At 46.3% G+C, this 27,610-nt stretch overlaps 1 protein-coding gene across 1 annotated transcript in view; it reads right to left on the bottom strand.

The window, feature by feature from the left end:
* The window catches only part of MBNL3 (muscleblind like splicing regulator 3), a 120,643-nt gene that overhangs the window by 36,320 nt on the left and 56,713 nt on the right, over positions 1-27,610 (bottom strand). Inside the window, exon 3 of the mRNA XM_077827207.1 lies at positions 8,886-9,050. Coding sequence (XP_077683333.1) covers positions 8,886-9,050 — 165 coding nt within the window. The remainder of the gene's footprint in view (positions 1-8,885; positions 9,051-27,610) is intronic.

Genomic DNA, 27,610 nt, shown 5'->3' with positions numbered 1-27,610 from the left:
GGGCTCGTAAACGGGCTTTCAGCACGCACGGTCTGTGCGGTCTGTACGCTCTTTTGGGCATGGACTAACAGGCTTTGGATCAGATAACCCACTTAGCACATGCTGGGCACTATATACATAAGGCTGCCACTACGACTAATTAACATCCCAGCCACCTTCAGAGCCTGGAAGACATTGGAGCAGTGAGGTTTAGAAAACTGAGATGATCCTTTCTTGTTGGGAGAGGGAGCAAGCGTGCGAGACAGAGCGAGCAAGAGCAAGCGTGCGTCTATGAGAAAGAGAGATTGTGCATGCACGCACGTGTGTTTGAGACAGACAGGAGAGTTTAATCTCTGCACACAATCTGATATGTTCTAAAGCAAAAGAGCTTTAGCTCTTTTTTCTCTTCCCACTCTTGCAAGCCCTGCCATGCAGGGGGCACCGCCCCTCGCAGACATTTGTGTTTTTAAATGTAGCACTACCAGAAGCCCTGAACCTAAGGGAAATCGGTTACATTCTGGTGTCAGGGCGCTACAAACTGACAGCAGCTACCAATATGGGTTCATCAATAAATAAACGCACTGTCAGCAAAGTCAAGAACAGCAGGGCTGAAGCAGCTGATGGGAAGGAGGTTCTCGATGGGTAGGTGGACACAGCACCCTGCTTCTTTGGAGCCATTCAGTGAAGTGTACCACGAATAGATTGAGTGGGGAGAGCAGCTTAAATAAGCAGCTAACCTCACTAGATGGAATGAAGGAGGCAATCTAAATTTCCTCGTTCGCTGACTGAAAACAAAATGTGCGCTGCACAAGAAACCTCCCCATCTCAGGAGGGTGGCGAAATAAAAGCTTTAAAAGAGGTTCTCAAAAGACCATGGCTGCGTGATGGCCTGGCACAGAACACATGCCAACAGCTTAGGCAAAGGGAATACGGAACAGCAAGCAAACCTGGCTGGCTGACACACAGGGGCTGGGGTAGCTAACCCGAGGGGCAGTGCTTTACCTTACCCAGAAGGGCCCTGGGGGCTTATCGCTGGGATCAGAGTAAGGGGACACTGTGGATGCCAGGGGAGGAATAACTAGTGCAGGAAGCGACAGGGTGCCAGTGTGGAAAAGCAGCACAAATGCATCTTCACAGAGAAAGCCTCAATTGTCCAGCCAGCCAACCGCACCGCCCACCCCATCCAGAGCGGTGTGTCTGTGGGCTGCTCAATGTCAAATGTTCCTTTGTGGATTCTAGAGTGCAGCTTTTTCTGAGGCGTGAAACACTGTAGAGGAATGAGCCCAGTGGCAGGTCAAAGCAGTGTGGGAGCAGGAGTCTGGCAAACAGGCAGTATCCGAGTGTTTCTTCTGCATGCTGCATTTGGCCTGGGACTTTGGTCTGGGCCTTGCAAAGAGTTAACTCTCCTAACAGATTTGGAGCTGTGCTGAATATCCCTAACAGAAAACATGCTAAGGCTGGTGCATAACACTGTGGGTGTGAACGGGAGGCACTGTTTTGATAAACAGCACTAAAACGAGTCCCATGTAAGACAGAAATGCTTGTTACTGATCCAAGCAAAGGAATTGCTTCTGATCCCAGAAGTATAAATGCAGAAGCAGCATTAGGTAGAAGAATGAGCCAGTTCTCTGCTAAGCAGTGCCATCTGGGCTACCCATATGTACGAGTAACAGCCTTGGTCAGTCCACAGCCGAAAACTGCCCAGGAAAAGGTTCTGGAGTAGTGTGACCAAAAACAAGGAGATTGAAAAGCAGGATGCAAAAATGTTACAAATGAATGCTGAGGGCACATCCTCATGATGTGGGACTCGTTGCCGATAAGCTCTGGGATCTTTAGCATGGAGGCTAAGCACATGGAGATGAATGCAACTGGCTCGAGTGTCCTTGTGCCTGATGAAAACAGATGGTCTTTAATGGAAGAGAAACCGTTGGCTCAAAGACGACCTTGTTTACTGGCATCAGTGATGTAAAGCAAGGGTATAAAATCTCATGCAGCCTGCTTCTCAGCAAACATGATCTTCAGTGCTTACACAGACGGACACCAGATCTTTTATTATTAATTTGTACTACGGTTTGGCTGAGAGGTGCCAATCACGATTGGGCCCCTACTGTGAGGAAGGACAAGCCTATGTTTAGGAACTGGCCTGAGATCAGATTCAAATCTCTGCTTCCACAGACCATCCATGAGACCTTGGGTGAGTCCCTGCAGGAGCATCTCTATGTGGAGCTAGAAGTGTAGTTACCAGCTTGCTAGCTGCGATCAAGCCAGTGCGCCAAAAAGAGCCGTGCAACTGCTGAGGAACAAGCAGTGGGATGATCCCACCCAGGACCATAGGAACTTAGCCCATCCCTCTGCCCGCAGCGTGGGGACACTGGTGTTCTCAGCACATCGGCTCGGTCAAAGCTAGACCACCTAGCCAAGCTGGGAACACCACATCCAGCTCTGCAAGTAGCTGTACTCTCAGCTCATCTGGGACTCAGTTCCCCCTCTGCAAGCAGGGATAACAGTGCTGCCCTGCCTCGTGGGGTGGAGCGTGGGATAAATGTATCAAAGCTTGGACACTACAGAGATGGGCGTCATACAAGTACCTGAGATCGGGTGTGCGAGGTACTGTAAATATACCAGGAAAGAGAGAGACCCAGCCTGAAAGAGCTTACGGTCTAAATGGACCATAGAGACAAAGGGCTCAAAGGAAAACAAAGGCCCAGAGAGAGATGAATTGACTTGCCTAAGGCCACACGGCTGCTCAGTGGCAGAGCTAGGATGGGCATTGAAGACAGGTGTCTTCACAGTTCTCATGCCCGATCCGCTGGCACCTCCATGTTGATGGTTAGTGGGGCCTGACATCTTTGTCCCAACAGATTATTTTATGTGTTGGGCAGACAGTTGTCTAGCAAGCTGGGTAGCCACTGAAGCCAGCTTTAACTCTGCTTGAATTGTGGAAAGAAGAATGCAGAGGGCTGAGGATCTGGCTCTAAAATGCAGCACTTCTTGTGGACACTCACTTGCCTAACAAAGCAGACAAGCACTACCAGAAATCAGCATGGGAGAAATCAGTTACAATACTACAGTGGGGCAGCTGCCCCACTCCTGCAGAACGGGATAAAAGCAGCCCCAGAGACGGCTAGGGCTGGGAAGAAGAGTGAAAGCAGCTGAGGGAGTGGCTGACCACAGGTGTGGCCAGCCCAATCAGGGCCCAGCTGACCCTGATAAAAGGGCTATGGGCTAGAAGCTGGAGGAGTCTCACTCTAGCCCTGGAGTGGGAAGGGCTAGCTGCTTGGGAGCAAGGTACCTGAAGCAGAGCAGTGCTGGGGAAGGGCAAAGGGAGCTGGGGAACTCCAGCCTGGTAAACCCCCAGGCTGCAGGCCTTGCTAAAGGCCAGGAAAGGTACTGGGGTGGCAGAGGGGCAGCCCAAAGATAGGCAAAGGCAGTAGGTCCTAACCCCTTGCCAATGATGAGTGGCCATTACACTGCAGTCAGTCCCAGTGAGCAGGGGCTAGATGATGACTGGCAGTAGCCACTGAGGCAAGGTGGGTTTAGAGGGTTGGGGGTTCTTTGGGAGGGGAGACCCAGGGTGTGGGGGCACTGCCAGGGGGCAGCACCCCAAGGTAAAGGGGCACCGGGGTCCAGAAGGGACATGGGAGCCAGTGGCAGGTGAGACACCAGCCTGTAGAGGGCGCTCCACATGCTGGAAAAGAGCTAATTACCAGGACAACCAGCAGGAGGTGCTGCACTGGTGAGTCCTCGCCTCACTACAAATACGATTAACTGGAACTTCCATCTTACTATCAGTTTAAAAGAGTAAGAGGCAGCTGTGCTCCCCCCTCAACGAGACATACAGATCAATTTAAAATGAATCCATGTAAAACTAGGCCCCAAACAGCTTCCAAATTGTTCAAACTATGAAGATGGCTTGCTTTAGATGTGCTGTTCCCCAGCCTCATTGACACCAACAATTAAGGTTTGGTTTGGGCTTCCAAAACTTGCCTTCAGTACTATATACCACACAAACACAACAAAGGGTAAGATTTTAACTACTGTAGAGTTTTACTTGGGCCCCAGCTGATCTCCTTGAGGGGATATACCCAAAGGCAGTTATAAATACACCGTGATGGGAGAACACCCCATTTCATGCCGTAACTTGAATTGCTGTAAAAAAAGAGCTGTCTGGAGCACTTCATAAAACTGTTAAAAATGCCAAACATCCCCTTGCTTCTCAGCCTCACTGCAGATACTAAACAGCAACGTGATCCCAAGACCTCAGAGCCAGACATTTACACTTGAAACTTGCAATCTCCAACTCACATCTGCAAACCACGTCAGCGGGTGTGCAGCCTACAGCAGACACAGCACTCAGAGTGCAGGCCTGCTCTCGGGAGTGACTCCATTAAAAGGGCACTGCGTGGCTCCATGCTCATTGGCTCAAAAAATAAAGATCATCAGGACTTGGGGGAGAGGAGCTGATCCCAAATGCAAGCCTAGGACAGGAGGCACCGTTTCAGGAACGCTGGTTAAAACCTGCTCTCTTGGGTGCTATTTACACAGAGCTGCTTTTCAGGACAGCACTGTATTTTAAAATGTCTAGGGGTGCAGTCCGTCTTCTTCGTCCATACAGCTGCTGTACAGCAGCAACTACAGTTCCACCTGAAGCTGATCGAGCCAAACGGCTACACTGGGAGCAGCAGAATTTATTGCAGTGATGCCTCCTTCATATTTATACATTGGGCAGTAGGTAGTGATATGTTCAATGGTCTGTCGTGGGGAACCACACTCGCACGCCGGGGAGTCCTTGATTTTCCATTTGTGCATTAGATATCCGCATCTACCATGGTTGGTTTAAACTCGGTTCAGAGCTGACCAAGATGACCGTGGAAGGTCAAACCCAGGAACCCTCTGTGTTTGATCTGGCACAAGGTGCTTATTTTATTAAGTCTTGTTGAGCCCAATCTGCTTTCCAAGCCTCCTTCTGATCGTAGCCCAATTGCATGAGGCTAAACGAATGTTCCCAGAAAGGCTTGCGAGACTTAAGACATCGTTGTCAAGGTCTTGGTGAATACGAAGACCTGGATTGGCTGAGCTTCATGGAATGTGGCAACAGTTTGGCGTATCGGCGGGGAAGCAATGTTACACAGAACGGGTATCCATGGTGTTGGAGTCGACTTAAGGGTTCCTGTGATGCAACGCATCACTGTATTCAGCTGGGTATCCACAAGTTGTGTGTAGCTGCATCTGCTCCACACCGGCGCACAGTATTCAGCTACTGAATATACAAGTGTTATTACAGATGTTCGCAACACTGATGCTGATGCACCCCAGGTTGTACCTGCTAGTTTCTGGATTACGTTGGCTCTCGTTTTTCTCTTTGCAGCTACCTTTTCAAGATGATCATGGAAGGACAGGGTGGGTCGAGTTTCACTCCGAGATATGTTGGAGTATAATTATGTTGCATATTTTTACCACAGAAAGCTACTTTCAGTGTGTTTTTGGCACTCTTATTATCAAGATGAAATGCGCTATTGTTTTTCCAGGGTTTGGTTTTGAGCCTCCATTTCTGGAAATATTGCTCCATATTTTGGAGGTCCTCAGTTAATGCTTTCTCAACATCATGGAGGTTTGGTGCTTGGATTGTCATGGCAAGATCATCTGCACATGCAGTCATTGGTTAGAGCTATTTACATACACTGCATCAAATCCAGGCTCTGGTGAACATCCCAGTGAAGCAGACATGGTGTTTGTCAGCTTGCCGATCATGTGGGATTTCTTCTGTTGTTGCAGCTAATATAATCCTTCCTGCTTTGAAGAATTTAGTTTGCGCCCAGCAGGTGGACCTGCCCTTCTTCTTCTGACAGGAAAAATTATCCAAGTTCGCTCTAGTGTCGATGTCTTTGGGAACACCAGGGCCAAGGAAAGGGCACTCTACTGCTTGTCCTGATATTGGTGTAAAACAAGTGGAGTAGCTGGAATCAGCATGAGAACTGAATTTAGCTTTGTGAGCGGAGTGAAGGAAAGAAGAAAGGGGGAAGTTTTCATTGCAGGCCTTCTGGGAAGCAGTGAACAAACATAATATCATCCCAAATATAGTTCAAAATCTGAGCACACTTCTCGTCAGTTCTGGCTACTACTGAAACAAAGAATCTACTGGACATCAGGGAACAAATTCAGGCTCAGCGTAACTTCACTGAAATCAATGGCTTTACACTAGGGATGAATTTGGCCCACAGATTTTATAATGGGAAGATGCGAATTTTCCAAAGAGGAAATCCCAAAGCTATTTTGAGTAGCTAAGATGGAGGGAGGGACAGCTCAGTGGTTTGAGCATTGGCCTGCTAAACCCAGGGTGGTTGTGAGTTCAATCCTTGAGAGGGCCACTTAGGGATCTGGGGCAAAAATTGGGGATTGGTCCTGCATTGAGCAGAGGGTTGGACTACAAGACCCCCTGAGGTCCCTTCCAACCCTGATATTCTATGATTCTATGATAACATCTTATCATTGGGAACTCCCCATGGAGGAAAACCCCAGCTCAGGACCCATTGCTTGAGTAAAGTGCTAGGAATGAAATGGGAACATTTTCAGGGAATTCAGGGTTTCCTTCGATGGACACCTGTCCTCTGCCATTAGTACTTCCCACAGAATGGTGATTCTTTTGGTGTAAGCCTGTCTTGTCATTGGGGAGCTTGCTCAGAGGCTGTTTCTCCTTCAAATTAACCTTCCTGGGGCAAGGACTCAGCAGATCTGGGTTCAGTCCTACTCTCCTGGGGGAACGGGGGCAAATCATTCCATCTCTTTGTGCCTCAGTTACTCCTCTGTGAAATGGGGATAACCACTAAAATGCTTCTCTACACTGCAGGGTGTGGTGAGGAGAAGTTCATTAAAGCCTGTGAGGTGCCAAATACCATGGTGATGGGCACCAACGAAAAGCTGCCCTCAAGTTACGCATGCGCCTCGAAGGGCAGAATTCGGCTCTGTGATTAATAAACAATTTTAATAAAGCTGTACAGTGTCACCAATGCATCAAGCAACAGTACAGAGGAGAACAATAGCCAAGTTCCCCTGCTGAAACATGATCTCACCGAGTAAACATGTTGTTTGGAATAAGGCTTTAACAAAAGTTATCCTTCTGCCAGGGAGAAAACACCACCCATGTCGCTGTGAGGATACACGTCTGCTTTATCCGCTACAAAAATCCCAGGGCTCTCAAGCTTGTCACAAAGCCACAGGGCCATGTCTTGAACTAAAATCCCATTCTGCACTGAGGCACCAGCATTCCAAGCTCAAGACAGGATTTCGCAGAGTCACAGACTGTAAGGCCCAACCATGGCGGTCATCTGGTCTGACCTTCTGCATAACACAGGCAGACAAGCTCATTGCTGCAACATGCCTGTCACTTCTGGCTGCGCTAGAGCAGGGCTTTTACACATCCCTGGGAAAGCTGTTTTTATGATTAATCACCTTCACTGTTGAAAATCTGCACCTCATTTATTTCTATTTCTAATGCTGTCAATATCAAAGAGGCATTTTAGGCACCTCTGACATCAACCAGCAGCCACATACCCCATATTCCAGAGATGGTAACCAGCAGCTTAAACGACACTAACATAGTCCTGCCCGACAGCGCCCCGCTCTGATGTATCTGGCTAATGCAAGGGCTGGTAGTGGAAGGACTACTCAGCCCCCAGACAGATGCTTCCCATCCCTTTTCCCCTCACCTCTCTAGAGAAAAGCAAATCTCCCCTCAATCCGCTGGATATGGGTGGCATTACAATGGACACGCATTTAATAAGCAAGGGCTACATTGGGCCATTTCAGCACAAACCACTGTAGGTGCAACTAAAGCAAATATATTGATTCCTGGACATAAAACCAAACAGCTCTACTTCTTAGCCTGTAAGCTGGTTGGGGCAGGGGCTTGCTTTGGTTATGCATGCAGAACACCTACCACAATGGGGCCTAGAACCCTGATTAGGGTCTCTAGAAAGTACTGCAATACAAATAATAACCAAAACAACAACAGAGGCCAACGCTGAGCTGAGTACAGGCCCTCTCTGTCTCCTCCCCTTATATATGGTCTGCAGTCCAGAGACTGACTAGCATCAATATATTCTGAATCTCCAACTGTGAGCTACTAGAAAGGGGGGATCATTCCAGATACAGCATGTGAAATTGACAAACTGAACAATGGTCTGTGGGCATCCTCTATTGTGTCCCTTCCACCTTCCTCTGTGGTGCAAACTGCAAACTTGCAAATTCCAAACTGATGTTCGACTTATTCTGAGGGGTAAAGCAAGGCAGTTCCAAGAACAGAGGAGTGTTAGACCTGAGGAACAAGAAGCAGTAAGACTGGATGCATTTGGTCTTGCCCCTCTGGTTGTCCACTAACATTTCTAGTGCTCATGGCCCTTAGAATTTCATGGATTGGGGGACTCAGAAAAGGAGGGTAAGTGGCTTGTCAAAAGCTGCACGGTATAGGAGCCAGGACCGGTATGTTGGAGCCCCTAGAGCCCTGTGCTGTACTCAGACAACCAAACCAGGCCTTTCTCCAAGTTATGCCAATGTACAGAGAGGAGGCTGAATGCCAGAATCTTCACATACATTCTATTGGCCGTGCTCTTTTACTGATGAAACCGTGGCATTAGGCATATGAATCTTCCCACAGAATGAACCAGCATGACTCAGTGGGGCTTACTAAGGGACCTACCTCACTACATCTATTTCTTTGGGTCCTAACCCTGCAACTGGATCCATATACGCAGTCCCTTATCCCTGCATGAATTCTCATGAAAATCAATGCGGTGCCACCCGGGCACATGGGTTCACCAGTACAAGTCTGACTCCAGGATCGGGGCTGTCATACGTAAATATTAAAGCAATCTGTGCAAAGAGGAACCTAAATAATTTCTGTTACTTACAATTGGCTGTAGTTGAGCGCCCGGTAGCATGAACTGCATCTGTTGTGCAAACATGGCTGCTGCTGTCTTTTGCTGGATCAGATTGTTGCGTCCATTTATTTCGAGCTGTGTTTTTAAGTGCGGGGGAGGGTGAAGATATTTGCAGTTCTCTCGAGTACACCGGCCCTAAAAAATAATGAAGCAGTATTTCAGTGAACTTAACACTCAGAGTACTGGGAGAAAATCAATTATTGATGTGTTTGGAGAACTGTAACAAAACTACCAGCTAAGTGGGGCATTCTTCTAAGCGATTTTGCTCTTTCTTAAAACCATCTGTCATATTTTTATATGACTGTATCAGTTATGTGAAAAACAAACAATTCTACAATTGCTATACCATTATAGGGATTGCATCAAATTAAACTTCAGCCTAAAATACAGGTTTGCTAAACACACCAAGAGCGTTCTTCACAACCTAATACAAATAGAAACATTTATGAATTAACAATAAAAACAAAAGCAACAATAACCCTTTTCTCATTTTTCTGTGGCTCTGTGAACCCAAACACTAGAGCACTGGGCTGCTATATAACAACTGAAAGCGAAACCCACTAGTATAAAAAAGTGAAACTGACCCCACCAGTCCCTGTAGAGACCTGAGTGAAATGTAAAAGTTAAAAACACACCCATGGTGAAAAGTACATTTCTTTTCAAAATTCTTTCAGTTTGAATCATTTCAGGGTATTTGGTACCACAGGAAATGGCAGAAAACAGCCATGGTTCCGTTTAAACTATTTATTAAAAACAGTAATACAATTGCCTTGCCATTAACTGCCTGGTTTTTCTTTTCACACAACCACAGGAAAAGGAAATGACTCCTGAACAGTGCAAGCTTAGTGCTCTCAGGTCATTTAATATCAATTGAGATGATCATGTCGGCTTCCAAAAGGCAGCTATAAAATGTCACAACCAACAGCCCGAGCACACTGCACTAACTACCTATTTTCTGGTGCGTACAGAAAATTAGTAACAAATTTGGTGATACTGAAAAAAAAATTCTTCCAAAAATATAAAAATAACTCCTCTAAAAAGATCTGTAATTTATTCCCTCCTGTGTTACTGTTTCCTTTCTCTTTCTGGAAAAAAAAAAAAAAGTGTATGCATCTCAGTACAGAGATGGTCAGTTGTTGCGGCAGGGCCTGCTGTTTTTGTTCTCTGTTTGTACAGCACCTGGCGCAACGGGGTCATGGCAAATAATAGTAGTAGTAGTCATGTCAAATAATTACAACAGCAGCAATGAAAACATCATCAGCATTATTCATAAAAGAACAATTCGCTAGAACAGCCATCCTGGGATTTAGACATCCGCGTCAGGAGCCTGTGTTTGAAGCAGAATCCTCAGCTTTAAGGAAAACCACAGGGCTACTCATCCAAGTCATGCTCCTTGAGTGTTTGCAGGGTCAAGCTCCAAATGACTGCAAAACGTCAGTCACACAATGAGATCCACACACGCAGACCTAGGTGGACACACGGTCCAGCCTTGCCGATCCCATTGCAGCATTGGGATCGTGCCTGCTTTCCGGCTGGTTTTTCCCTCTGCTAATCCCAGGGGCTATGTTTAGAGTTTTTTAAAACTTAACTTTGCCAGTCGACTGGCGCACAGCAAGGTCTGCTAGTCTAGTTTTCACTGTTTAGTACTCACATCACATAGCCAATAGGTTAGTCTAAGAGAAGTGTTTTCCCCTTAATAGGGTACACACTTACCATTCCAATAGAACAAAGTAAAAAACTTAGGATAACCCAGGACCCCAAATCCAGGCCCTTTTAGAACCTAATGGCCCACATCCATAGGGAAGCCCAGGCTCTGCTAAGCAAATCTGTGGAGGTGAGGGCAAAGGAAGCTTAGAGCCACATATGTGGCTCAGAGCTGCTCTACCTTACAAATCAGCAGTAACAGCTTCCCAGGGGTCGTTCCATAGGTCAGGGATCACTTGTGTACAGTGTTTTGGCAACACCCCTTGCATGCCCCTACGCTGAGGGGATGCTTAGAGGCGGGCCGCAGAGCTGACTTTGCCAGCTTTCCACCAGCTGGGAATTCCCTATCCTAGGTGCGTTGCTCTGGGGACTATACATGTGCAATGAACTCGCCTTGTGTATACTAGAATTCAAGGCTTTACAGAGCATTTTATTCTACCAGGAAAAGAAGGAGACAGAGAATCAGTATTTCATTTGAAAACTCATTGGCTTTGTTTCCCTGGCAAAATGGATTCTAGCTGTAGCAACACCTCCTGCTCTGTGTGAAAGAGACACATCGGGAATACAGACCTATGAATATTGAATCAGCTGACTGGGAAGCCTACAAAGCACTTGTGAGCTCTGATAAATACAAAACAAGCATTTTAAAAAAACAGCACAAATCTGTGGCCTGCCTGAGAGGCCAGCACCGCTCCGATCTAGCGGATCGTTGAACAGGGCCCAGAGCCAAACAATCTTCCCGCACCATGGCAGGCTCACAGCAGCGCCACTAGCTTCACAGATCCCACAGCCTCGGAGGTGGCTCCGTGTTCTAAGTCTGGCTAGCAGCCGCAGACTGGTAAATTCCGACATCCCAGCAGAAATATCCCTTCTTCTAGCACCAGGCTTGATCGCCACAGGTAGCAAATTCGACCTAATTTTGTAGTGTAGACATACCCTGGGGCATGCTGCAGCAGGACTTCTCATGGCTGCTGCAGCGTGGGGACAGGTACATCCCCAGCACCAGCCCGGGGTTAACTCTTTCCTTCTTTCCTCCCCTGAGAACTCCAGTCTGGAGGTCGTTTAGGGAGCGGGGGGAAAAAGGGGACCCTGTGGATCCTAGATGTAGTTCTACTGCTCCCCTTAAGAAATATAGGCTGGGAGTCAGCTGCTTGCCTCCAGATCCCGAGTGAGCAGGCAGGAGAGGAGGCAGCTCCACGGAGAGGAGGCAGGACTTGGACTGTACCTTGGAGCTGGGCAGAAATGCACAGGCCTTTTCTTATCTGCTTTGAGATGACGGAAGGGTTAAACCATGGGTCTTGGTTCCATGATATTATTTTGAGCTGACTATTAAATGCAAGGAACTCTGGGTCCAGTTCCCTCTCTCCTGTAAAAAACAGTGGGACGGGAAAACAACTCCAAAATGTCAGAAGACTGCCCTCGCTGAGTGAAAGCACATGCTCCCCTCATCCTGGGGAGCAGCTTGCTGGCTTTTTAGAGCAGAGTGAAAGCTTGAGCCCTGCCGCGTGGAGGACATGACTCTCCCTCCCCAGGCACCTGGTGCAGTCCTCAAGGATACCAGTGCAGCGAGTGTAAAATGGCACCATCCCCATTTTGAAAATACTCTTACAGGCACTGGTCCCTACAGCTGCCCAAGGAGCAGGGCAATAAAGAATAGGGCTCAGGGCCTGGATAGTCTCTGCTAGTTTGTCCTGTTGATCGTTCATGCCTTCCTGTTCCCCTTGCCCATACATGGATGGAAAAGCAAAAGGAGGAGCACAGCCCAGAGCAGGGTAGCTCCTCTTTAGGAAGGCTCCTCTAGACACAGTACTGGAGTCAGGCTGCCAAGCCACACTGCTCACCCCTGTATATCTCCCCAACACGCTCTCCCTAGATATCTCTGTAGCCCTCAGCACCAGAGAATCAGAGAGTCTCTGGTGGGCAGAATCCCACTAGCTCTAAGCCACATCTTCCTCATCACATGGGACCAGCCAGGCACATGTCATCAGCCCCAATGTGGCTTGAAGCCTCTGCTGCAATTTCTCCCCCTGAGCTATGTTGAGTGCTCCTCGGCTGTGGTTCAGGATCTGGGCCTCTATTTGCACAAACTGCACATAGTTATAAGCCAGCCAGCCAGCCGTTCTATTAGAAGCTAATATTTTCAAGGGTTTATACATCAGCCTTCAAAATTCCTTCCAGCTGAAACTTGGCATGCACGCTTTTGGACTGGGAAACATTAATTTCTACCAAATTTGGAATAAATCTGCGTGGATGTTTTTATATTACAGGAATGGAGGGTAAAAAAAAGAGCTACTGGTTCTGTAAACAATATTTATGGCATATTTTATAAATTGAAAATGGCGCTGTTATTTAAACTGAAATTTTGCAGATCATCGATTCATCAGGTAGACCAACCCTGGGTACGTCGGAAGTATCTTTGTGAAAGTAGGAGCTATTCATACAGAACAGGCGGTGCTCATAAATGTTCAGTATTCTGTTTCCACAACTTATACGGTAGGCCCTGATCCTGCAACTGGATCTGTGCGGATAGAAACACGTGTCCATGCAGATCCTGCTTGGTTTCAGTGGGTCTCCATGCATGTGCAAGGGTCCATCCATGCAGATTTGATTGCAGGATTAGGGCCTCCAAGTGCACTTGAAAAGAATCCAACATGACTGACAGTCTAATTCAAAACTACTCCCGCATACGAGCTCCAAGCGGAATTTGCCTCAAATCCCTCATCATAATAATCATGTCATCATAAGTGACTAAAACTCCCAATGAGAGAGATTTCAGAAGCTCAGTAACACCATGATGGGGTTATTTGCCTTTGTCATGCATCAGACATTGGGTAGTCTAGAAATGGACACTGGATTTTAGGGATCAATGGTCTAACCTAATACCACCAAACCTATGTTCACATTTTTTAATGTCCCTAATTATTAGATATTTTTCCTGAAAATACTTTTCAGAAGGTGCTCAGGCTCTGCAGAAACATATCCTGCCTGGTTAGAAATTCTCTCAATCCCGCACTGCCATGCTTTCAGCTCGCTGTATAGCACATGGCGATAACCCACAAATAAGCAAACACTTATGGCCAACCTCAGCCTTGCTGGAAGGTGGTGAAACTGCATGTGGCCCTTTATTATCAAAGCATTCCACGAACACTACCCAATTAATCCCCACAATTTACCAGTTAGGTGAATGTCATTATCCCAATTCTGTAGGTGGGGAAACTGAGGCAACAGGGCAGGGTTAGTTTCTGCCCACCCAGTGACCCAATGACCTAGCTGGCTTTATGCCTCTCTGCCAGCACAAATCAGGGAAAGCTAACTCATCCTGGTGCCTGCAAATCCCTTAGCACAGGGTAGCACAGGGCTGGCACGATAATTCCACACCTCTTGGCACCAGCACAGAAGACTTGTGGAGTGACACAGAGGTGAGGCAGGAGCACCTGTGCAGTGTGCCTATTGGACAAATCAGCATAACTCAGAGCAGCCCTGGGGTTGCTCCAGTTTACACCTGGGAGTGGCCTGGTCCCTGGCTGGCTTGGGAACCCAGGGAATCACAAAGGTGGCATACAGCCAGCTTTCCCCCAGTGGGCCCATATCTCCCAACCACCAGGTTAGCACTGGACTGGACTGGCTCTCCCGAGGCAGCTCTGGCCCAGGCTCAGAAGGTGGCAGCACAAGAAATAGGCAGCATGTCGGGATATGCTATTTTTAGTGCAGCACAGAGAAGTTTACTGAAAAGCTTTCAGACCTGACTGTCCCTTGGCAAAGAGGAAACCACACCGCACCCAGGGCTCGTTCCTCCTCTCCCCACCTGCAGCATGCTGGGAAATCAGCTGCTATGCTCGGTGCATTGATCCTGGTGCTGCATGCTGCCCCCTGAGTGGCAGCTGCATCCGCTGTAGTTTCATTAAAATGGTTTGTTTCCTTCCTTTCCTAGCCATGCAGGTATTGATTCTAGTGGAACACGCACCCTCCTTCCCCGTCCCAGGGCAGCACCTGAGCCAGGAAACCACCAGCCAGCCACAGAATCTGATGCTGGCCTTAAAAACAAGCTAAACGCAACAAGCTTTTCCAGCTCCTCACAAAATGGAGGCAGCCTCTGAAGTCAGGTATCTGCCAGCTGTGGCTGCTGACTCAGGCTGCAGAAGGTGCAGGAGAGGCACACAGCCAGCACTCTCCAAGGCTGTTCAAGCGGGTATTAAAACCAAATAATTAACAAGCATTTGCAAAAGCGATCCTCTCTTCCTTCTTCCCACACCATCTCCCCCTTCCAATCGGCTCTTGCCTCGCAGTTGGTTTTGCGCTGCCAGCTGAAGTTGTGCTTTGGTGGCACAGACTGGCATCTGATGCTGGCTAACACGGATGCCGAACAGAGAATCCCGCGCTCTGGTTAATACAGCCAGCGGTTTCTCGGATAGGAGGTAGAAGGGGATCTTTACCTCCAACGGAAAACCCACATAACACATGCCTGTTTGTAACTTCAGGGGTGGCACGCCATCGTTTGCATCCCAGATTGAAAGCACTCAAATCCAAACAGACCGGGCATCTGTACCAGACGATAGGTTTGTAAGCAGAATCAGCAAAAACATTCTGCAGGAATTCTCTTCGCCTTGGCTACAAAAAAGAGGCTAAGGGTCCCATCCTTCGGCAACTCTAACATTTGCACCAAAACTCCATGCAGTTTGTTTCCATTCTAATTGCTTTAATTCTGCATGTGTGTGGTTTTCAGGTTTTAATGAGAACATTGCATGGATGGCTCAGCTATCACTTGTTGATCACGCAAGAGTCTACACACTTGCTATTTGTATTGCAGCATTGCTGAGAGGCCCCAGGGTGCTGCATGCTGCACAAACATGAAATGATAGTCCCCTCCTCAGAGGTCTTACACTTGGTTCATGACAAGATACAAGAGGTGAAGGAGACAAACAAGGTAGGGAAGTTTCTATGTTTTGCATGTAATTGCGTGCCCAATCCAGCTTGCCTGCAGGACAGCGTTTCCCTGCATGAAGCAGTTTTTCCTATGGATTTCCACAGAGAATGAAGTCACATGCCTCGAAAAGCTGCAGAAATACTGGTGCTGATTCACCACTGTCATTTACCGCAAAGCCAGCAGCGACTTACACAATTACAGTCTGAGTCTGTGAGTGCTACAGTCCCTTTATGCACACTGAGCATTACAATGGTGATAGTCAAACCACAGCCATCTCCCTCACTGCCACAAGACACACCTCCAACTTCTGCAATCGACATCACACACAGACAGCAACTGTGAAAAATCGGGACAGGATGGGGGGTAATAGGCACCTATATAAGACAAAGCCCCAAATATCGGGACTGTCCCCTATAAAGTCGGAACATCTGGTTACCTAATCACACACCATGCAATGTTATACCGAAAACAAAACAGGATTTAGTGGCTGAATCAGCCTAATCTTTAATGAGCATTATGCACCACAGACATGCATTCACTTCGCCAAGCTACCACACGTTCCAGTGCAAAGACAGAGACTGTGCAACTCTAACCTGCAGTCTAATGAAATGTTCCTTATGCTGTTACCTTTGAATTTGTGAACAGTACACAGTAAAACCTTGTGAGTTCCCTCAAACATCGTCACCAATCCACACGATCAGATCATCTTCGGATCTTATGTGGCCCTCATCATCGCAGTACTGAGGCTCTTTGCTGCATTTATCCTCACCACACTTCTGTGAGGCAGGGCAGTGTTATCTCCTCTGTACAGATGAGAAACTGAGGCATGGCAAGGCTAAGAGACTTGCCAAAGGTCAGACAGGGACTTGAGATGGAGTTGATCTGGGTACAATACGTACCTTTCATACAGTCCACTGAATGATGTTAGAACATGAATCTTTGCTGTACTACAGAGAGTGTCTGACAAGGGAAAACGTATGCTATTTTCTATTTCTAGAGGGTGACCGAGGTTAAAGTGAGGAATATCAAATTGGATTACTAGGTATTTGGAGATTTCAAAGTACTGTATATGGCGTAAAATGCTACAGAGGTAATTTGGCAAATATTGGGCAAAGACGACCCAGAGACCGAGTAACGTGAATCCTAAGGGGGACTGAGTATGGATGCTATGCAAAAATGCTGCCCATGAAAATATAGCTTGCTAAAAATAACACGCCTGGTTATGCTTAAAGTGGTATGTCATCAAAAGCACATACCAGATGGATTTTGCAATAACTGGGCGAATGGCAGTTTGAAGCTTTTACTTCTTCAAACTTCCCATCTCCTGGCTCCAAAGCAATTTTTCTATGAAGTTAAGAAGACCGATCAGAAGGAAACTTACAAACACTACAAGTGGATTTTCAAAGAGCCCTCAGTGTTGGCCTAACTCTGCTCTGGCAGAAGTGAATCGGCGGACTCCGACTGAATGGAAACAGAGTTAGACCAACATTGAGCCCTTCTGAAATTCCCAGCCCTACATTGCTCAAAATACTGTTCCCAAAAAGATAACAAAATGCATCATTGAATATTTCCTACAGCTAGCTGTGGATTTAGTTCAGTTAAAAAAAAAAAAAAAGTCCTACTGATTCTGGTTGGCTGTCCTGCTTTGAGCAGGGGGTTGGACTAGATGACTTCCTGAGGTCTCTTCCAACCCTAGTATTCTATGATCTATGACTTTTTTACTGAATTGCACCTTTAATTTTTACTTGTGCTCTTTCAGATTCAGAAGCAAGGTGCTGATGAAAGCACAAAGGTGCTTAGATCAGTTGTGCTAGGCCCTTCATTTACTGACAAAAAGAACATCAGATAATGTTTTCACACACACCCCACCCACCCTGCAGAAAGCGAAATGCAGGGTCACTTCCTGAGTTGAGCTGGAAGGGGCATCTCCTGCAAAACAGCTGTATGAAACGGCTCACTGTAGCTGTGCAGACTTCAATGGCAAAACCTGACTGTATGGCACATACTGACACGGAAATTCAGCCCACATCCATCTAAAGGGTTTTGGACCCTGCGGACTGAATGTCCTGGCTTCACCAGGTGCTGGGCTTTGAGCAAGTCTGGATTTCATGCTGAGTAAAAGCGAGTAAACTTTGCCATGGCGCATGGGTTAAGATGGAAGCAAGTGACACTCAGCAGTTATGACAGAGTTGTACTTTGAGTTATTTCTAATTGGAAGCACCCCCCACCCCGAGCTTTGCAGTGAACGTGTGTAAGGCAGCGAGAAAACCCACAAACAAAAAGAAAAATCTTTGCACCAAATGTTCTGAACTGCTGCATTTTGCAGAGTTCTATTACTCAGACTGGTTTTCCTCCACATGCAGCTATGAGGCAGAGTTCTAAGCGTCTGACTGAGAGGTTAACGATGAAGCAATTGAAGGGATTTTAGTTCAAGTGTATTCCATCTTCAGTTCTCCCCAGGCCTTGGAAAACCAGATCAGGGAAATAAAATCATCTCGGTCTAGTGATGCTTTTTACCACATTCAATAAGGTAGAACAATACAAGAGGAAAGTGACTCAAACGCAAAACTCCTTGGCTCTAGCATATTCTTTAGCCTCCCTTTTTCACCTTGGTGTGTTCCAAACTTGGATATTTGTGCTTCAAAGGGATATGAAAGGAGCAGCTGAAATAAAATGTGTAATTTTTGCAGATGTATCTGAACACAGTACTAAAGCTGGCAACAACCAGTTGAGAGACTATTTAGATACCATCAAAGAGCCCAAGAGACCTAAAACCGACTATCCACTCTCAGTCTTTCCCCTGTTCAGTCTTATGTATTACATAGCAAATCTGCACGATTTATATAAACTGAGCCCTTAAGAATAATGAGATTATAACTAATTTGCTGTGTGAGTTTACATCTTTAACTCACTGGAGAGACTAATGGCATTCCACGTTGTAGACTATGAGACAGGTCCCTGCCATCAGTTTGTGATTTAAAAGACAAAAGTGGAATACAAGGAAAGATGCAAACTGATTCTTGTTCACCACTGCGCTTTATTACACAGATTGGGTTTTGCATTATACAGAGTGATTGTTATTTTTCACAGAGAGTCTAATGTTGCAGCCATTACTCAAAGGGCTGGTCCCACTGACTTCAGCACAGTCACTGCACATTTACAGTGGTGCAACTGAAAGGGGGTTTGGCCCTCTGATTTCAATGAGGCTGTGGGATCAGCGACATATGTATGAACTGACACCACATAAACATCATTTCCCTTTCCTATCCAACAGTACTAAAAAGAAACAGAGAAAAGCCTTTGCACAGCTAAACAATGTCACAAGAAAACTGCTTCTTTACTGACTGCATAACGTTACTGCATTAGATTGGAATCAAGGAACGTCGACAGTCAGCCATTAGACACTTAGAACTAGGGCCCCTCAGGTGAACTGTGTGAACAAAACCATTTTGCATCTGCTGTTCTTTTTGTACAGTATGTGTAAAATGTAAAAACCCTACTGAGTCAGATGGTTTCTCAGGACACAGATGCACTCTGCTGCGATGTAAACATGATTACCTACTACTTCTTTAAAAAGTCTTAAGCCTTCAGTATACCTCAAAATATTTGTCATGTCTGTGAGATAAGCACTGTGGTGAAACTCACTGCAGAGGAAAGAAGGTGCATAACACAATCTGGTTTTAATGCTACTCTCTGTTTTGAAACCAAGTGATGTATTTATGCCACCATCCTTTTCCAGTACCCTCTTTTTTACAGTTGAGAGTTTTGCAAAGCTGTTAGTTAACAGCTTCAGAAACGATGAACTCTTTAGACTAGTTTTGTTCAGTGAAGCACCGACTGCTTATTACCATGTGGCATAAGCATACACAGAATACCATCTCCCATACCCAATGTTTTCTGTAACCGAAGGTCACATGCATTTACTGTATGCTAGCAGTAATGCAGACTCTAAATAGCCACAAGGAAGAGAGCAAATTGCAAAGCAATAAGGAGTAGGGAATCAGGAAAGTTGAGAGTTTTTTGGAATGAAGTTTACTTCTGCACACAGCAATTTTCCCTTGAAACTCTCCAGGAACTCACAGTTAGGTATTTAGCTGTGCCCCCGAGTAGCCCCCACCAATATTGAGAATTTTCTCCCACAATGTTTGTTACGCTGGAGAGTTCTTACAAATTCAGAACAGTTATTTGCTAGGGGGAAAGCCCCACAGTGCCTTTAGTACATTTTTATGACTGACAACTCTTTCCAGCTCTATTCTGAGCCAACCCTCCCTTTAGAGCATTGGTACAGTCTGTTATATTCAGTGAAAAACATGGATTGATTTTAACCTATTTAGGTTATGCAATATGTTTGCTCACTCCAGCCAATGCATAGTGTTCATCTGACCCTGGAAATATATTTGGACAGCATTGGGTATTTTTGGGGGGTAAACTTTAGAGCCAAAGACCTGAAAAACATGTTTGTTATCAGAGAGATTATTTCCATTCCCTTGCAATGAGCAGCAAGACTATTTCCATGAAGGAGGGGAATAAAATGTTGACCAAAATCTTTTTTTAAATAACCACCATTACATTCTGCTCATGTGGGGTTTTGTGGTACATGTCAATATTTAAAATAATTCTGAACTGAGGGTACAATGTATCCACAGGAACTGATATGAATAAACTATACTACAAGCTTGGAGCTATTTTATTGATCTCTTTTTTTTTCTTTCTTTAAAGTACTACACAATTACACTCCTGGCTTCTGGGATGCTGAAAACACAGCAAAAATATATTTCATTAATACTAAATCACAAACTGTTTTTTTTCAAAGCAAATACCTTTATCGAACATTCCTTACTGCAACATTGCTGTAGTTACTGATCAATAATAATTACGCAAGGAAGTATTAGCATCCTGTTAAGAGGGCAAAGGTAAGGCATGTTCGGCCTCATGGGCACCAAAACGTACCTAGAGGAGGACAGGAAGCATACGAAATTTTGTAGTGCTAATATTCCTAAGGCTGAGTGTTTCCGTGGGTGGACATTAGCAATCTTACCAGCAAAGCACAGAGATCAGTTTTACCTGGGCAAAGGAAATACTGGCATTTAAATGGATTTTCTTTCTGTCATAATAATGAAATTATGAAAATACACCATTCTCCCGAGCAGTATTGCACTAGCTTGTCTACATAAAAGCTTCAGATATCTTCCATCCACCTTTGGTCTCCTTCACTATCCTCCCTCTAAACTGCTATTCCCCAGGCTGGCTCTTGAAAATACCAAATATAGTTTCTCTTGTCCCTTAAACCACTTTTTCATTGCAAATCCCATAATCCAATTCCACAACTTTCACTGGCTGATTGAATCTCTGTCAAGGTCAGATGGGAAGTTGATGCTTCTAACCACCTTCCACTGCCTACTGTCTCTGCTGACTATTACAGCTGAAGCAGGCAACTACTGTAGAGCGAACCGAGCAAAGTACATTAAAGCCCAGGAGAATAAATGTTAAAACATGACGTTCATGAATACAAATAGAGCACACGTACAGCATAAGGCTGTCTTGCTCCTTGGGCTCAGGCTTGCTCCACAGAAGCCTGTGTGAGCCAAATGCATGGCTGGTGTAACTCCACTGACTTTAACAGCATTACACCAGAGAGGGACTTGACCCTGGCAGTTTTGCCACAAAGGGTCAGGGTCTCAGGCTTTTTGCTCTCATCTGTATTGACCGTTCCAGTGAATTTTTGCTCTTTGGGACAATGCTCTGTGAAAATGATGGCCTCACTGCACAACTGCTCCCACGTATACATGTGCCCTTCCGTTAGTCACACAGAAAGCCCCACACCAATGGGAACAACATTAAGGATCTAGCTGAGGCTGACAAATGTGTAGAACCCACCGCTACGCTCTACACAACACCAAGCCGTGGGAGGATCACGCGCAGGAGACTGTGGCCTTGCTAGATGATACTGCAGCTAAATGATGGGAACCCACGAAATGGGAATTGAGAATGGTCACTCACGCCAGGAAGAAAGGACAATCTCTTTCACTAGAGCTCGTTTTACTATATAAAAATCTTGAACAAAAAATTGTTTCACTGAAAAATTCCATGAAAATTTTTGAGTTTTTTCACAAAAGCTGAGAAATAAAACAAAACAGGGGTTCTGGTTTTTGAAAACCAAACATTTTTAATTTTCAGTGTTTTCCTCCCCTTCTCTCCTGAGAGAAGAGGAACAGGGAAACACAAAACCCATAATTTAAAAGAAATCATCAATAAAATGCTAAATTTCAATAAAAAACATTTTTCTGTGAAAATTTCAGTTGAAAACCCATTTTTCATTAAAAAAGTGTATTGATGACAAATGTTTGACCAGATCTGGGGAAAGCAATGCTTATGTGTCTATATTCTTATTAAATTCCAAAGGAAAATTAAACTGCTATTTAAACAAAAATGAAGTTGTATTTTATTTAGACTTTGGCAAAAAAACAACCCACCATCTGAGAATTAGCCCAATTTTTGTTTGTGTTGCTGCTTAGCTCAGAAATCAACAGCTTAATGGACATAAACAGTTTCCTATTTAAGGGGGAAAAAAACAATTCCATCTGGGTTGACAACTTACATGGAGAATTTTCTGTCTGAATAAATGATGATTTGCATTTCCAGTACATTGTGTGCTTCATCCTTACATCCAAAAGGAATTCAGTAAGGTGCATAAACATCAGCCAGTTTTATAGAAGAGGAAACTGAGGCACTGTGGAAGAAAATGATGTGACCAAGCTCTCACACACTTAGGAGTGTTATGCTCACCATACACAAACAGCGAAGTTAGATAACAGAAAAAGACTATTATACATGCTGGATGTGAAGCAGGATTTGGGGGTGGATGCTGACAGCTCCCGACCCCCAGGTAAGAACCTCATAACCCACTGAGGAGTCCTGAACCCCAGTGTGAGAACCCCTGCAACCCACACCTTCCATGGCCTCTAATACACTGATATCCATTACCTTTCTAGCACTCTCACTGCTCTCCTCTGCTGACTTGGTCATTAGTTCCTTCCACTCTCAATCCCTCCGTCCCTCTCACACCAAACAGTCCATTTTTCTAGCCTCCAGGAATATTTTGCTCCAGCACCCGGTTCCTCCGCCACTAATTGCTTCTGAGGAAAGTCCTGGGACACCACTGATTTGCCAGGTGTTCTCCCTCCTGCTCCAGCTTCGCCATACCCCTCAGCAAACAGTGCGGTGTCTCCTGCCTCAGTGACTCCCAGGCTCACAGCACCAGCTGCTTATTTTCTGCCTTTGACTCTGGCAGGCCCAAACTGGAGGGACTATTAAAGCGGACGCTTGTTTTACCCAGTCTCATTCTGCGTCTGCCCATGTTTGGTTTTCAAAGCAACCTCTCAGCTAAGCACAATCAGACTTGATGGTTCCTCACACCGGAGACACTAACTAAACCATGCTCCCGGCACCCTCTGGGACAAGCCACCATGTGAGCTGGCGGCCATTTCAGCTCTCAGAAATTACATCAAGCAGAGTTTCAGCATTGCCGGCAGAACCGGTGCACAGTCTGGGCCCTGCAGTGACTGAGCAGAGGAAAGGAAAGGAATCCACAAAAACAAGGGCCCGATGCTAATTCAGGCCCTAGTCTCCTTTTCATGTAAACTGAACCCCCTCCCTCCTCCAGACGAGATAAGCCTGGCTCCCTCGGCCTTGCCACTACTCAGACAATGTACACTGCAGGGATGACTCGCGCTTTAACAATCTCTCCACTGTACTGGGCACAAACACGGTTTCCATCACCATCAGGCATCTATTTATTTTCCAGACAAACATATTTCCTGTGGCCAATGCAAACACAACCCTACTTACGCCTGAGTCTCCTCTGGTCCTCACAGCCTGGGCTACCAGGACAAAAAGACAGAGGAGATTTGCCAGCTCACCCACCTCCACCCCCAATTTTTTGGCACAGCCCCTCATTTGTCCCCAGCATCTGTAGGGCTGCAGGGGCAGAGATATTTCCCCAGCTACGCCTGCTCTCCCCCATAGCATTTGCACAGATCTGCCCAGTGGGAGGCTGTGGTAGCCCCTCCCTATCCTGCCTCCCCATGCTACCCTTTCCTGCTCCTTCACCCACAGCTCTCTGCACCTCACTGCAGCAGAGGCATGCCCAGGGCTATTGCTGCCACATGATCCTGCAGTCAGCAGCCCCAGCGCTGGAGGAATCTGGGGGGCTACCTGGGTTTTCTATGATTACTTCTGCTGAAATGAAATATGAAATCGGACGCATGCCCAGAGCGGGGCAAGGGGTACCTCCCGACACACACCACATAGGCATGGGCCCCCCCAGATAAAACAGCACCAGGCCATGAAATCTACCTCTCTGGAGCCTCAAAAGTGCATCCTTCTGGGAGCTGGATTAGACTAATGCATAAACAGGGGCACCGAGCTCCTGGGCCTTTTAGCTGCCTGTGAAAGCAGACTGTTCACCGGAAGAACAGGCTACGGTGGACAACAAAACGTTAGGGCGTTAATCTTTTCTCTTTAGTGCTAACATTGTTCAGAGACTATTTACCATGAGGGTAGCTACTAGTCTACCCAGTTTTCCCAGAACCCTCTTACTATGGGATGTGGTCGAAATGCTCCACAGCCCGCGTTTCTCTGGCTGCAGGGTGAGAAGGGTCTCGGTATCTCATGAGCAGCCCCTGCTTATTGGGAATTTATTCCTGTCCCAGCGTTACTGGATGCTTAGGGGCTATGTGAGAAAACGTGCACAGCCTACAGCAGGCAAGGCTCTGAAGAAGAGAAGCCCACGGGGCTCACTCAGAACGGGCTGCTAGCACCCTTGGCCTGTTCTATTCACCCACATCATGGAGCAGCGCAGGAAAAGGAGCAGGCTCTGCAAAAGCCACTTCATCACGGCCCAGGAGGGAGAAGATATGGACTGGGCCAAGCCTAGCCTCCCAGCCTGCATGCTTCCACCAGTGTGCCAGGGAATGTATGCTTAACCAGGTATGGCTTGGTGCAGTTTACTCCCTCCCTGGGGCAGCAGGCAAGCTGGGAAAGCGATTGTGAGTCTCTGAGTCACAATGCCCCACCCAGGCTGCCCCTGCGGGCAGGCAGTGAAACAACATGCTTCCCCTTGTCCTGGGTTACAGCGAAGCCCCAGCTGAGCCCAGAGAAGAGGCTGGTCCTGTGTGACTACTAAGCAGCAGCCACTTAGTGCACTGTGGCTAGCCCCATAAAGCACAGTGAACTCTGACTGGGTGACAGTGCTGCCTTTCAGGTTTAAAGGAACCTGGCTGCAAAGGGCTGCAGTATAGACCACGACTGATGAAAGCACCCCTAGCCAAGAAAGCACAGAAATTCCACTGAACACGAGGCCTGGGCACCACTTGAGCCCTATGGGCTTATGGCCTTACTACTGCTAGCTCAGGGAGAGGGCATCCGAACGAAGAGGGATTCTGAATCGCAGCCTTACTTCCCGCAAGATGCACTGAGAGGAAAAACCCGATTCACTCTGAGCAAATATTCCACCGGGGATTGCTTTTAGAGTGCGTGTGATTTTACAGCCTGCAGCGTGATCGTTTGGGCAGTGTGGCACTATTTAAGTCGCACAGGGTTCTTTGAAAAAGAAAACCCCTCGCTCTTTAAATAGCATCCGGCCCCAGAGAGCAGCTGCCTGACCGATCTCTGTTACACTCTGAAGTGAACGGGAGGCTCAGGCAGTGTAAATATTTGCAGTGGTTCATTCCATGGAACAGCACATGTCAGAGCATCCAGTGCACGGACTAAATCGGCTTCAATGAGAACTTTCTCCAACTCTCCAATGGCTTCTGGAAATAGAATAACATGGGCGCAATAACCAAACATACTGGGCAACCCCCTTCCCCAAATCTCCCCTTGCAACCGATCCTGCAAAACAGTGGGCAGGTCCACTGACCAACTGATCCCACACTGTTGAGTTTAATGGGAGTTTTGCCACTGGCTCAAGGAGAGCAGGATAAGGCCACATGTGAGCAAAGTTATGGACATGCTGCTCCAATTCATTTTCACACACAACATTCAATTTAAAACTGTAACCCAGCCGTGCACATGATGGGCCAACACTGCCCTCAGACCCACTGCCCGTGCAAAGGCAGAGTTTGGGCCACAACATACAATAGCCACATGAACTTCTGCTCAAACCAGAGTCACTCACTTTTTTTAGTCCAAGGAAATCCATCCCATTGTTCTAAAACCAAGTCAGATTAAATCCAGGCAGTAACAAATCGTTTGTATTAACCCAAGTTGGGGGGTGGCTGAAAGGCATGTACTGAGGATGTCTGACTGCTTGATATGCTCAGGCTGACCTAGAGACCTAGGAATATGGAGTACCTATGGTGATCTACTGAACTAAGTCCCCCAATCTAATAAACATATTTTATTTTCTTTGTGTGATGCCAGGAATAGGGATTAACATTAATACATTTTGTGGAAATCATGACTTCAGAAGCTGAAAGGTTAATTCCATGCACCCATAGATTAAATCTGTTCCCAAACCTTGCATGTAACAAAAGCTGCAAGGCTTTCCTTTCTAAGGGTGTCAACTTTCTCATACAGACTGCAGCTTCTACTGTGCCAGAACCCCTGACCTAACCTCTGCCCACGGGTGCACTGGTGTAAATCTGACAGGTTTCAGAGTAGCAGCTGTGTTAGTCTGTATTCGCAAAAAGATGCACTCTGCATCCGATGAAGTGAGCTGTAGCTCACGAAAGCTTATGCTCAAATAAACTGGTTAGTCTCTAAGGTGCCACAAGTACTCCTTTTCTTTTTGTGTAAATCTGAGTAACTCTTGAGGTCAGTGGTGTTCTGGATACACACTGGCCCAGCTAAGAGAAGAATCTGCCCCCTAAGTCAAATAGGAGGGCTACTGCCATGATGCTGCCTGTCTCTGAGTGTGTAGTTCACTCAGGTTTTTTTTTGTACGGGAGAACAAGAGCAACCTGGAAAAATGGGCAGATGAAAACCCATCAAGCACAGGCATAGGAACCTTTTGATTTATTAGGGCTGCAGCCTGAAGCTTTCTAACACCTCACATAAACCAACCGATCAAACCTGCAATATGCCACCTCTTCCTGTATTACAGCTTTGCTCAACATCCTGGCTTCCTCACGCCCTGCTCTCAGCATTCACTGGGAGCTGCTTACCATATGCCAAGTCAGCCAAGTGATAAAGAGGGCTTGTTATTCTGCAGTCAAGGGGAGTGGAAGAATCCAAGGATTCACATTCCAGTAGAGAACAGCCTTCCAAACAGCACTTGGAATGATCTTGAAAATGCTACTTTCTAAATTCCTTTCCTTTGATAAACCTGCAGGCACTTGGCCCCTCCTAGCTCTTGTTATTTGCAATTCTGTAAAACAGGGTATAGCTAGAGACTGCAGAATTCTCTAAAAAGGCAGCCACTGAGGTCAGGAAGAGATCTTCCATTACCTAGATCAGGTCTGTGCAGGATGAAAGCCAGCTTGTCCTGTTACCATTTATTTGTATCCGCACAGACATAGGCCCCTTCCTGATCTGGCTAGCAACAGATTTTCCTGTCAGCCCACATGACCTTTCCTGAGGACATCTGCAGTGTCTATAGACATATGACAGGAGTAGCTGCCATGTCATTAGCAAGTCTGGAATGCAGCACGATTGCTGTGTATGTCCGTGAATTCCAAGCGGTAAAGGGTGCGCTTCCTTGCTATAGTGGATAGATTTACTTCTGCTAGATCTAGCGGAAATCTCTATGCCAACCTTTGTACCTGCTCCTCTGATAAAGAAATGGGTTAAAAGATTCCTCTTAAGACTTTTTCCCAAAGAGGAGAATTCCTGCCAGGACTAAAAAAAAAAAAAAAAAGGAGTCCTTCTGGCACCTTAGAGACTAACAAATTAATTTGGGCATAAGCTTTCGTGGACTAGAACCCACTTCATCAGATGCCAGGACTGTTTCCTGAAAGGATGCTTGACCTGCTTGCTTGGATTGGACCAAATACACATCAAAGTCTCCCACCCACTTCCAACAGCTTTCCAATCCTAAAACGCAAACTCCGCTCTCAGAAAGGACTTC

This window comes from Eretmochelys imbricata, chromosome 9 (genome assembly GCF_965152235.1).
Source record: "Eretmochelys imbricata isolate rEreImb1 chromosome 9, rEreImb1.hap1, whole genome shotgun sequence".
NCBI classification, from domain to species: domain Eukaryota; kingdom Metazoa; phylum Chordata; order Testudines; family Cheloniidae; genus Eretmochelys; species Eretmochelys imbricata.
Note: the sequence above shows the minus strand (reverse complement) of the source record. Positions and strands in the feature narration are given on the sequence as shown.